We start from the raw sequence: 14,104 nt of genomic DNA on the forward strand, positions 1-14,104 counted from the left end.
CTTGAATTGTGTTCATACATTCTCCAAAAAATTCACATAAGGGGGCACGTTGGTGTGTTATAGTGTTATACCTAGTAAGTTCTTCTCTTGGGTATTAAGAAAAAATACTTAAGTTTGCTTGGGACCAAAGATCTCACTTAGCATGGATATCATGTTGCATTCCATTTAAAGGCATTCACCAACATTGTGGAAATGTGTACTTCCTATGAGGAGCACTTCAGAATTTTTAAACTTTAGGCAATGATGCAAAGGCCACACTAACTATTTGGTAAGGACACCATTCATTCTAACCACAAGCCTCATCAATTTCTTCATACAAAAAACATGTTGAAGAATACGAAGTGCATGAAATGCTTTGATATCTGCAGCAACACCATCTAGTGTCTAAGACGAGAAGGAAGAACAAAAGTAGCTTACTGCTTGAGCCCTTCTCCACTCACCTTGCTACTAAACATGCTCATTGCTCAAGCCCACATTATTATTGACTAGATTTTGCAGTATTGCTAATACATAATTTGGCCCTCTACAATACCCTTAGTACTAAAGATTGTTAATGTTTGGTAGCTTCAGTTGGATAAACCCTGAGACTAAAATAAAGATATATATAGTTAAATAATTAATCGTTACACATGTCTCATGAAGGGACATGTCTCTCCATGTGTTTTTCACAATATAAGAGAGAGATCGATGCACTTGGAAAAGATATACTGAAAAAGCAATGTTTATACATTTGCAGCAATCCTGATATATCAACATGGTATCAAAGCCAAACTGCAAATGCAAGTAAAAAACAAACATGAGAAAATATAATATAAATTACTTTGACATGCTTCGGTGCAAACACAAAAGGAGGAAATTTTGGAATAAATTATTTACAGAAGAGGATATCAGCGCAGCTAGAAAGAATATACTATGAAGATTTTAAACTTGTTGTAACCCCTTTCACCATGGACACAAGTGAAAGGAGTATTACATTTATCATTGATAAAACAACACAGTCGAATACAGCAAAACTAAATGCGAGCTTAAGTTACGCAGATGGGAGAAATTGTATGTTGTGAAAGCTTGAAAGATTGGCTATTTAAATACATTGATTGAGTGTACAATCCCTCTTTACAACCCACCCCCTCAATTATCATGCTCCTTTGAAGTGGCCTTTGTGAATGGCAATATGACCCGCAAGTAAGATGAGTGTTTAATCTCATGTAACAATTGGTTGACAAAATGGAAGACTAGGAATGACATAAAAAGTACCGCTCAGGCGACTAGTCCAAGCACTTTGTAAATTATTAGCGCAAGATTAAGTTTTGAAATGAGCATGTGTTGATGAATTGTCAAACAAAGGCATGGGCCATTTGACCAAGTGATTGCGGATAGTGGATAAGAAGAAGGATTGCGGAAGTATAAAATATTGACAAAGCACTCAGCAATCATATCCCATTCCAAATAACTTGTGCCCATCATTTCCCAAAGCGACCAATCATGTGGTAGAACAAGCGTCCAAACACATCAAAGTGGCCTCTGTAGAGAAGACCATACAAGCTATAGTCAAGGGAAATAAATAATATGCAAGCAAAAATATAAAGAGTTGGATATGAGTATTTAGACTACAAAGAAACAAACCGTGAGCCAATTTATATTTATCATTTTATTACAAAAATCACATAGCCCATATGCAGTCAAACCACATGATGGATGATGAAATTGCATGGTCTACACACCGTTAAACCACCAATGCATATAGGGACAGAAAAGAAGTATATATGATAAAATAAACAAATAAAAAGCATCCCCCTTATTGACTCGACTCATTAATACATTGCAGAAAAGAAAGGCATCTTCGTGGCAGAAATGACAAATAAGTGGAAGAATAATTATAAGAAATGGGTGATAGTTGTCCCCATTTTATAGTGTATAAATGATACTTTTACCAATGACTTCTATCCATATAAAGTGATGTCAATGTTAATGGCACATTACAATCAATACTATTAGACGGGGAATGAACAATTAATTTACTTCACCCAAATCGATAAGGAAATAATGTAGACCATGAAATGGTGAAGAAGGGATATTTAAGGAAAGACCCCTCATTGTCGAATCATACAAGCCACGTGGATAGAAATGGAGCCACCACAAATTGAACGGTCATTAAATATAGTAGAATTAATATGAGGTGATTCATCATTGAATATTAAATGACATAGTTACATTGCCCTGGGGGTCGGGGAGATGGCGGAACGAAGGGACAAGTTTCCAAGATAGGGGAACAAAGGGACCTTAATTTGGGGATAGTAAGGGGGCAACAAGGGGATGGGGGCAGGGGGCAGGGGGCGGGGGGAAGGAGTTGTTTATGCTATACATATGATACTTAAAATGCTAGTTATGAAAAGTATTGCAATATAAGATATAAAGATGTAAAAGAGTAAATATTTGGACATTCCATTGAACTAGAACATCGAACATTGAACATAAATAGTTGAATCAACAAATAGTCAACACCAAGACACCCACCCATCCTCGATAGAGGTGGCGGAATCTAGTGGCATTGTTGGGTACAGGGTAACAAAGTCCCCAGGTTCTCGATGCATCCTTGTCTCTAGGACATGGGGTAAAAAGGGCCCGACGCATCCCCGTGTTACATTGTGAAAGGGTAAAATCAAGGAAAAGGGAGATTGATATTAGATTAAGGTGAAGTTTGACAACTCTTCAAAGGTAACTTTGGATAAGGAGCTCTGATGATTGATATTCAGAGGGAGTTTGAAAGTCCTTGTGTGTCACTGTATGATTTTAATAAGCCTACCCCTTCTGTACATGATTATCACTTGTATTTGAAGAAATTATTTGAAGGTGATGATCTTACAATAACTTAAATCATGATATACATTATTTATAATGCTGAAACAAATCATGATGGATTGTATCTTGTAAATACACAACTAAGTCTTAGATGTCATTCACTTGACAGTCTATGAGTTGTTTGTATAGATATATGATAGGTATTTGGTGAATATCATGTGTTGATATTTTGTAAGCCATTACTCAAAGTATTTGGTGAATATCGTATGTTGATATTCTAGAGACCAATACTCATGATATCAAATGTGATATCAAAATGGTGAATTTTTTTGATCGAAGATATCCTTAAATTTTCCCATTTTGTATATTACCAATGGCATAATATTTATATGTTTATCCTCTCTAGCTAAGACGGAGTGTTAGTGCTTGGTAGCTTCAATTGGATAAACTCTGAGACTAAACTGAAGATATATATATGTGTGTGAGATATACTATATATATATAGTTAAATAATCAATTATTATATTAATTAAACAATAATGAATAGACATGTCCCATTAAGGGACATGTCTCTCCATGTGTTTTTGACAATATAAAAGAGAGATCACTACTCTTGGAAAAGATATACCGAAGAGGCAATGTTAATACATTTCCAGCGATCTTAATACATCAACAAAGATTTTTATCTCTGACCTTCTCCGCAAGGTTAGTCATGTAAGTGTTCTCTTGAGGATGTCTTGTAATGGACTTATTTGGAATACACACTACTCCAAATCACCTCGCCATGGAGTTACCAAAACATTGGCATCACTTCCACATCTTTTATTTTGACTACGCATATCAAAAATGTAATATACCCTTTCGAGATCGCCTTTTTTCTTTTCCTTTGCTCTCAAAATTTCAATAATAACATTTTATTGTTTCTCCTCCTTGTTGACTTTAAATTAAATCTCCCTTATACTATATTGAAAATGACACCACCTTTCATCAGAATGAAATCATCACTTCTCATTGTTTTCTTTTATAAGGGTCAAAACCTTTCATTGTTGGTCCCCCTTTGGAAGAGTCACAACCTTTCAGATTTACTATCCTTTGGAAGAGCACAACCTTTTAGAATTATCAACTCTTAAAAGAGTCACACCCTTCATCATTGTCACCTTTTGGAAGAGTCACAACATTTCATCATTGTTGCCCCTTTGGAAGAGTCACAACCTTTGAGATTGACTACCCTTTCGATGAGTCACAACCTTTTAGAATTACCACCATTTAAAGAGTCGCACCCATCATTAATTCCTATGCTCTTTTATTCCTCTCCTACCTTCCAAACAAAGTTTTCTTCTCCCTTTTTATGTCTCATGTTTGAGGGAGTTTCAACTTTTTCTTTCATCCCTTTTGATCCTTCATTAAATTAACTAAGTTTTATCATATTATTTTTTAATTTTCTAATTTTATATTTTAATATTCTTATTATTATATCAATTAGATATATATTATTTTATTAATAATACATTATATTATTACGATAATAATAATAGATTATATTATATTATTTATCTTTTTATTTTTATTTATTAATAATTTCTATGTTTTCATTTTTTATTTTAATAATATGTTTAATTTTATTGATTAAATATTATTTAATTAAATATTTAAAAATTTCTATGAGACAAGATCTATAGGAATTAAATAGATATTTTAATATTATTATCTTCTTCTTTTCTTTTCTTTTTTTTTTTGGATCAATTAGAGGCCAAAGCCAAGACTTATTATTATTGTGTTGTTATTAATTGGTAATATTATTATTATGTTCAAGTAGATTAAAACCTAGGACCTCCAAGATAAGAGGCTCACAATTTACCAAGGTTGCATGGGTACTCGTACCCACACCCTTCGTACTCGTACCCACGTACCCAAGTACCGGGTACACGTATCCCACGTACCAGGTACTCGGTAGAGAGCATCATAGCTAAGGACCTTGATTAAGATTCTGACTGTTTTTTTGGTTTTTTTAATTTTTGTATTAGCTTGTTGTTTATCAAACTTAATTCAATATCAAATCAGTTTGAAACTTTGATACTCATTAATAATAAACTTTATCACTGTTCAAGTCATAAGTTTATCATTTGCAATATGTCATTGTCATATGATTTAGGATCTTCTTGTTCATGTTTAAAGCCTGCCTTCTTTGTTATGCATCTAAGAATTTATCATGTATTATTATTTCAAACATATAGCAAATCTGAAACTGAAAACAATACATTACATTTGCAAACTTTATCACTGTTCTTGTTTTGAAAAACCATTGTCATGACTCATAATTTCAGATTTTTTATAAATGTAAAAGTATAATTTTTAAATAAGTTTGACATACCCAAGTACCTCCGTTCCCTATTATGAAAAATACTTTAAACATTAAACATTCAGCAATAGCATGTGTGTGTATATATATATATATATATATATATATATATATATATTATAATTTGACTTATGGCTCATATTTTCAAATTTCTTGTTTTGAATGCTCAATGTCATGACTCATGACATATATTTTGATTTTTATATTTTCTATAAAATATTAATTATATAGAAAAAATTTAGGCATACACATGTACCCCCGTCCCCTATTTTGAAAAATATGTGTACCCGTACCCATTCCTGTTTCCATACCCACGTACCCGTGCAACCTTGCAATTTACCGTTGTGTTGTAGGCTCTTGCCTATTATTATCTATTTATTAGATTTTCTTTCATTGTTATATTATTAATATAGTTAATTGAATAACAAATTATATTATAGTTTATTATCATTTATTGGTTTTTATTAAGTATTATTAAATCTTATTTAAGAAAGGGGACATTATAAAAATAGACATTTTGGCCACATTAAATCCTGCTTCTGATCCAGCGTAACCAAGTAAACATTGGGTAAAATGGGTCTCATAAAGATGGTTGGATCAACGCTTTGGCGAGCTCAAACTGAACAAAAGACTGACAAGCTCAATCTATCATGGATCAACAAAATGGTTTTGGCAATGGCCATATTACAATTCTCTGATGCTTCAGCATGTAGCGTATGCATCTATATAACTCGTTGCTTTATTACAATTGCTTCCATACTTTTCAGTGTCTCATTTGGCACTTGATTGAGATGGAAGACCTTTGTGCATTTTAGTTCGATAAATAGTGCACAAACTTTTCATCAATCATTAACTAATAGGTTGTTTAATTATGTTCTCCAAATATGATAATCAAAAGAAAAATCATTCAACAATGCCCATGCGTACATCTTTTCTAGATGCTGTAATATATAGAAGCAATGAATCCTATAAAGAGGTGGTCACAGGTGGATCAGCTATTAATGATGGTATCGTCAGATGGAAATCATTGATGAAAATAGGATTGAATCAAAAGGTTCAACTGGCTACCATTTCAGTCCCCAGAACCCTTGTGCCAGTGTTATATTAATCTTGTATACCCTCATGTTCCTGTAGTCCTCAAGTAGACACACATTGATGTACTGAATTCTGGATTTCAAATGAGAGTTAATATATCCTAAAACTATTACAACTTATATGAGCATGCGATGGGCCTCACCCTCTATAGATATATTATTTAAGTAGCTGCAGAGCATTCATTAGACAATGAACAATTATTATCCCTCTGCCAGTTGATATTCTCAGCAAGCATACAAAAAATTCTGACTAACATAAGGAAAGAAACAAAAAATCAATATAAAGTATGCAGAACAAACCGTAAGGCTGCTGCGTAATGAGATAAAGCCTCATCAAGATTGTTTATTACAGCATAAATCTGTGCCAACTTGGTATGTAACGAATCATCTGCCCAATCTTTTAAGTACATTTCCAAAAGTTCTATAGCCTCTTCATTCCGTCCTTCAACAGAACGAAGATCAGCCAAGGCCAATGCAGCTCCAAGGTACCCAGGTTCCAAACGCAAGGCTGATTCATAGAATTTTCTTGCCTGTGCATCAGAATGGAAACACAAAAAACATGTTACTAAAGTGATCAAGATATTCAAAGAGTACGCCTGAAGGAAATACTTTGGAAAGAGCAACAATACATTTCTACTCCAGTATAACATGAATATGATGCAAAGTAACAAGTGAAGACCAAATATTATAATATATTAAAATGAAGCATAAGCTATTTCATTGTTTATGTTGACTAGATGCTTTTCAGATATTTACATAAGCCCATTCCCATGCCTCTCTCACAACAGGCAAGATTTTCCCGATCTGAAAAATTCACCGAGTCTGACAAGGCACAAGTTGAGCTACACGTGAAAAACTTTAACAACCATTCTCCATAATTTCTTGTTAGAGAATCTGTGGCAATGGCCCCCTTACATGTTTAGCCTTCTTGAGAGAGATTTGATTATTGGTATAGGCACAAGAAGTAAAAAGTCATGAATCTTATGACAGACTATTTTGGGAGATAAATGTACCATTTTATATTTCAAAAAACCTTGCAAATTTGGATGAGTTGCAAGAAATATATTTATAATGACATGTGTTTCCAAAGTTCCAATGCCAAATATGCACAGAGAAATTCCAAAATATCAAGGGAAATATATAACTTAATGAAAAATGGATAACTGCAGTATTGAGAACAAAATCTAGTTCAACTGATGCACTGCTGCACCTACATGAAAATTTTAACTGCCATTTCAATGAAATCAGTTTAGACCTTGTATCATGACTATAACAATAAACTACTTGCTTTATCAACCATGTATTGACCATACTTAATCCTGTGCAAAGGAAGCATATCACATTTTAACATTTTTGACTAAATTAAACTGGCAGGAGGGACAAACATATATCCTTGGGTCCTACTGTTTTAAAGGCCTAAAATAAGTCTCACTTGTTTTCTTGACTTGAACCAAAGTCACACATGCATTTCTATGGCTGAGACTTGTCGTTCCTTTCTCCTTAATCTCCTGAGCAGCAAGCCAGGGCAAAGTGAAGAACTTCATTTAAGTGACATAGTGAGCATAAGGATGGTTTAGGAGTTTGGCAAAACATATTTTGTGGAGAAGGTTATGTCTATGACTGATAACAGCAGCAGGTTAAAGAGATGCCAAACCTGATTTTGAGTAAACTGAGCAACAACAGTGTGAGCTGGCTTGTCCTTGAGATGATACAAATAAGGAAATGGTCATCTGAAGACGGCAGATAAACATCAAAGAATCTGACGTGCGAACTAAACAAGAGAGATCAGCTTGTAGGTGACAAAGGTAGGCAAGATGAGAACCTGACACAATGAAATAAGTCTTCAAGTGTCACATCAGACAGACAGGCATGCGTGACAGTAGATTGCGAGTTTTCTTAACTGACAAGAGTGAAGCAGTGAGGAACCTCGCACTCATAGTCATGAACTAAAGTGACATGAACACATTGAAGAGCCACCTGAGACTTTTCGACAAGTGATATAACTCAGAACTACACACAGCAGAATTTTTAAGTAACAATACCACAAATGCATGCCTAGTCTATTTTTCACCCGGCAAAATGCACAGTTACATAAGAGCTCTAGGGTGCACCCGTGACAGTTATGACTTTAAGTGCAATAGGACGTATGACATGAACCTCATGTCATAAGAGGTAATTTAACTGACAAAGATGAGTTCTATAAGTGCACGAGGCACTAAAGACATTATTCAAGTGCAGAAGTGGCAATAAAGCATGCCTGGCAGATAGACACACTAATTAAGTGACTTGACTGGCAGAAATGCATATCTAAATGGCAGAATATAAGTCCTGCGGTTGAAGTAGTCATAAAAGTGTGCCTAACTACTGCTATCTAAAGTTACCGATTCGGATGTAGATTCCGAAGTGGATTCCGGAAGAGGACGCGAGATGCGGAGTTTTTTTCTTTGGATGCAGGTGCGGGTGGAAACATGTGTATATATATATATATATAATATATATGCAAAGAAATGCAAGAAATATACTAATATAAAGCCATTATTTTAAACAACTTAAGACGACATGTCTATTTCAAAGCCACAGAACTATAGTTATCGATAATAGAAAATGATAATTTTACACCTTACAGTTGTTTCTCCGATAACCCATCCTATTACAAGTAACAACTCAGCAGTTCCCGATCCTTTCTTCCCCTGGCAAGAACCAGTCAATTGCTCCCATTAATGAATGCCGTGAACTTGCAGCCTATCAAGATGTTGTTGGAATTTGCGTCAGTCCTAGTGTTACTGTAATGTCCCCTTTTTAGCATTCATAGCATGATGTTGTCGTTAGCCTATTTCCCCACGGTCCCATAGGCTAACCAGGACATTAAAGGGACTTAGAGGCCATTTGGCCTAGATAGTTTCAGTTGTAGGTCTTTTGAGGGGTTTGAGGTAAGTTTGGGCATACTTACCATTTATAGTAAGTCATCTTGGACATGGTCGGACATCCAGTGGCAGCGGTATGTTGATGGTAATTGTTTAAAATCGATAAGAAGACTTGTTTATCATTGATAAGATTTGTTATGCATTAACAAAGCTATTTTATAAAGTTAAATTTAAATATTTAACTTTATTAATGCATAGACTATAGTTTATGGGAAATATTTAAACTAAAAGAGTCCCCTTTATTTTATAACACATTGGAGACATAAGTTACATAAAGGGAGTTATGTTTTATCCCACATTGAGAAAACGAAGGATTGAGCTCTTGTGAGAACACTATAAAAGAAATGGAAGAGCTTATTTTAAGTATGCTTGGATGAAGATTAATGTTATATTGTTGGATATCTGATTATCAGGCTTGGAGGACGAAATCCCTCTTTGCTAGCATTCTCTTCACTATTGAAAGACACAGTCAAGAGGATTAATGGTGTTTCCAAATACACTGGGTTTCATATAGTGTTTTGCTACAATGCATGTGAATAGTGTTTTGCTACAGTGCGAATGAATAGTGAATTTGCTACAGTGCGTGAACAGTATTTGCAACAAGTTTATTGTTTATTCTTGCTGATTTGAGGGTTTGGAAGGCTGCCAACTACATCTGCAAAAATACTACAGCAACTAATTCCAGGTTTCTTCTGTCAAATTTTTATACTTTTGCATTGTAGTTGTTGAATACAAGACCGATATTTGTTGCAGCATGTTAAACAATTGTATAAGCACATTTACATGGCAAAAAATTACTATTTAATTAGCAAGAAAGAAGTTTCAGATTTTCCTATATATTGTAGTATGTGTGCCAAGTGTTTGACAAAAAAACTATGTTGAGTTATTAAACAAATCAATTGATATCATAAAGTAGCTTGCAAGTTTCTTGATTTGGGAAAAAATAGGGGAGTATACTACAGTGGTATCAGAGCTATAAGTCCTGCCATCCTGTGGGGGTCTTATAGAGAATTTGAAACAGCCGGATAGAGAGGAAAGTGTTTGACGAAATGTCAAAACACTAAAATCAGAGCATTTATGTTTGAGCATGCGACAGGGGCCTTATAATTTCCGCAATACCAGAGTAAGACAAAATAAGATTTCAGACCTGCAGAGCGAACAGTCTAGTTCATCCGTGCAGGTGGACATAGAATCCAGTCATACAGACACAGAGGAGGTATTCTTTGATCAAGACAGCAATATGGGTGACCGAGATGACAGGAATACAAGATTAGGCAAAGGCGAGAATGCCGATCCAAATCAAGGAGAGGAAAGATTTTTACAATTATTAGACACCTTGGCACAAGGACAGCGATTAGCAGAGCAGAGAGCACAGGAACAGAGTCAGAGATTGGAGCTTATGATGCAGATGATGGCTCGTCAAATGGGGTTGAATGCTAATATGGGTGGAGGAAATAATCAGAATGGTAATAATCGGGATGGGACACATAATGGAGGCGAACAAGTTGGGAACAATTTTGGTCATGCACTCCAGCAAACTAGGACAGTGAGTTCGAGGCCCATGATTCCCACATTTCCTCCTAGAGCTCCAGAGCAGCCCGTACCAGAGCCCCAAATCACTGATATACAGGACCAGTTGAGGAGAGACTGGGAAATAGGAGGTCCAGATTTTACTACTGCAATTACCTTTAGGGAGTATATGGATGTGCGGATGAAGCATATGCCACGTGGACATGACAAGAACCAGAGCTATCAGCTACGGAAGAAAGTAGGGAAACTTCAGTTACCATATTATGATGGCTCGGGGAAGTCTACAGCAAGAGCTTGGGTTCAAAAGCTTGACACATACTTTCAATTGAACCCTATGCCTGAGGAAGAAGCTATTAAGTATGCAGCAATTCACCTGGATGGGTTAGCACACGAGTGGTGGCATCATGATATGGTCACTATGGGTCATGCACACATTACCTCATATGTGGAGTTTACGGAGAGACTGATTGAACGTTTTCACAGGAAGGATCCAGAACTCCATTTCAAGGAGTTAGCTCAGCTTAAACAGTGGGGATCATTGGAAACATACATTTTAGCGTTTCAAAAACTTGTAGTGTTAGTAACAGATGTATCTGAACAGAGGATATTGGTTCTATTTATGGATGGGTTAGCTGATTTGTTGAGAGGGTGGATTAAAGCTCTCAACCCTCCCACTTTGCAGGAAGCCATTAAGAAAGCTCGTGATATGGATTCCTCTTCAGCTTCTAAAAATAAATTTCAGGCAAAGAGTTTCCCTTCGAGGAAAGATAAGGACATGAAACCTTTCCATAGAGAGGCTCAGCCACCTAAGGAGGAAAGTAAGAGGTTGGACAATGAGACACTCAATGATCTTAGGAAGAAGAAGCTTTGTTTTCATTGCAGGAAGCCTTGGGATTTGTCACATAAGTGTCCATTGAAAGCAAAAGCTAAGCAGATGGAGTACTTTTCAGCCGAAGAGTCAGTAGATGGAGATTCAGAGCAATCATCAGAATCAGATGGAGACGATGATAATTCTTCACATGAGGAAGCACGTAGTAATAGCACGATAGCTTAGTTGTCCAGTATACAAGAGGCCGTCACTTTCAGAGTTAGGGGAGCTTTGGATGGACAGAGATTTGTGGCACTCATTGATATAGGGGCAACACACATAACTTCATTGATGAGAAGTTTGTGTCACGCACAGGGCTACATACAAAGGAGCATAGGGGATTTAAGGTGATGGTTGCCGATGGCTTCAAAATCGACTGTACCAAGAAGATCTCCAACTTGCAGCTTCGTTCGGGAGATTATGACATGACAGGAGATTTCTTTGTGGTCAATATCGGTGATCAGGATATGGTGCTTGGGATGAACTGGATGAAGTCTCTGGAAGACTTCACATTTAACCTCCAGAAAATGGAAATGAGGTTTGAGGCAAATGGTAAGAAGATAGTGCTCAGAGGTTTGTCAGAAGGGAGACTTCGAGTGATGTCACTCAAGCGGATGCAGAGTTTCTTTAGACATGATCAGGTACAGTGGGCAGCAGAGTTCAGAGCAATGCTTGAGATGACAGAGCAAAATGAACAAAAGTATCCACCTGATGTACAGGAACTAATAACCAAACATACTAATGTGTTTGGTGAGATACCTCCGGGGAGACCCCCAGATAGGGGAATCGAGCATGTTATTGAGTTAGAGGAAGGGGCTAAGCCAGTCATCATCACACCCTACCGCCATCCAAAGAGATATAAGGATGAAATAGAAAAGGCAATCAAGGAGTTGATTGACATAGGGCACATACGGCCAAGCAAGAGTCCTTTCGCTTCCTCAGTAGTATTGGTGAAGAAGAAGGATGGTACAATGAGGATGTGCATTGATTATAGGGAGCTAAACAAGAAGACAATCAAGAACCGATACCCTATCCCGCGCATCGATGAGCTTATTGATGAATTGCATGGTGCATGCTACTTCTCTAAGATTGATTTGAGATCCGACTACCACCAGATACGGGTTAGAGAGGTGGATGTGGAGAAGACAGCTTTTAGATGCCACTACGAACATTTTGAGTTCTTAGTCATGCCCTTTGGGTTGACTAATGCCCCCGCCACTTTCCAATCCTATATGAATAGAGTATTCAGGGATCAATTGAGGAAGTTTGTGTTATTTTTTTTGATGATATACTGATATACAGCCGTACTTGGGAGGAACATTTGAAGCATATTGATGCAGTGCTCAGCATTCTAGAGAGGGAGTCATTATATGCCAAGATGAGTAAATGCGAGTTTGGGATGACAGAGTTGCTCTATCTAGGGCATATTATTAGTGCAGGAAGTGTTCGGGTTGACCCAGACAAGATCAAGGCCATTCTGGATTGGCCACCGTCGAGGAACACTTCACAACTCAAGGGATTTCTTGGGCTTTGCAAGTTCTACCGCAAATTTGTGAAGGGATTTTCAAAGATAGCAACACCACTTACAAATTTGACACGGAGAGACAGCTTCAAGTGGTCAGAGAGGGCTCAGGATTGTTTTGACAGGTTCAAGGAGCTGATGAGTACATGTCCTGTTTTAGCCATTCCAGATTTCACCAGGCCTTTTGAGCTGCAGTGTGATGCCTCGGGAGAGGGCGTAGGAGCTGTCCTCATACAGGACAAACATCCCATCGCATATGAGAGCAGGAAATTACGAGGTGTTGAGAGAACTTATAGCATCTATGACAAAGAAATGCCAACAATCATGCACGCGCTAGCTAAGTTCAGGCAATACTTAGCCAAGGATAGTTGGACATCTAGTGTTATTGAAGGAGCTATTCAGGATAGTCGATACACTGTTGTAAATGACTTGATCATTTACAAGGGAAGGATTTATTTGGTATCTGGGTCTGCCATGAAGCAAAAGATCTTGAGAGCATTTCATGATTCACCATTAGCAAGACATCCAGGATTTTTTAAGACATATGGGCAGGTGAACGCGCTTCATTGGAAGGGTCTTAAATCAGAAGTGCTACAGTTCGTTAGGGAGTGCCCAGTGTGTCAGCAAAACAAACAGGAACATTCCTTTCCAGGCGGTTTACTACAGCCCCTACCTATACCAGAGAAGAAGTGGGATAGCATTTCCATAGATTTTATCACAGGCCTTCCAAAGCCACAGGGTCGGGATTGTATTTTTGTTGTGGTAGACAGATTGACGAAATTTGCACATTTCTTTGCAATTTCGTCCACATATTCAGCATTACAGACAGCAGAGCTATTCTTTCGAGAGGTATTTAGATTGCATGGGATGCCACGGAGCATAGTCAACGACAGGGATAGTAGGTTTATGAGCCACTTTTGGCAGGAGTTGTTCAGGTTGTGTGGAACAAAGCTAACTCTATTTACCATACAGGTTAATTAAGAATTGCACACAGACAATGAATAGCAG

At 36.8% G+C, this 14,104-nt stretch overlaps 1 protein-coding gene across 1 annotated transcript in view; it reads right to left on the reverse strand.

Moving 5' to 3' along the window:
* Nucleotides 1-14,104, reverse strand: part of APC7 (tetratricopeptide repeat (TPR)-containing protein) — a 316,090-nt gene that overhangs the window by 18,385 nt on the left and 283,601 nt on the right. The window contains exon 16 of the mRNA XM_089801665.1: nucleotides 6,553-6,782. Coding sequence (XP_089657791.1) covers nucleotides 6,553-6,782 — 230 coding nt within the window. The remainder of the gene's footprint in view (nucleotides 1-6,552; nucleotides 6,783-14,104) is intronic.

Source organism: Cupressus sempervirens, chromosome 9 (genome assembly GCF_028749045.1).
Source record: "Cupressus sempervirens isolate cs-2001-9-10 chromosome 9, ASM2874904v1, whole genome shotgun sequence".
Lineage (NCBI taxonomy): Eukaryota > Viridiplantae > Streptophyta > Pinopsida > Cupressales > Cupressaceae > Cupressus > Cupressus sempervirens.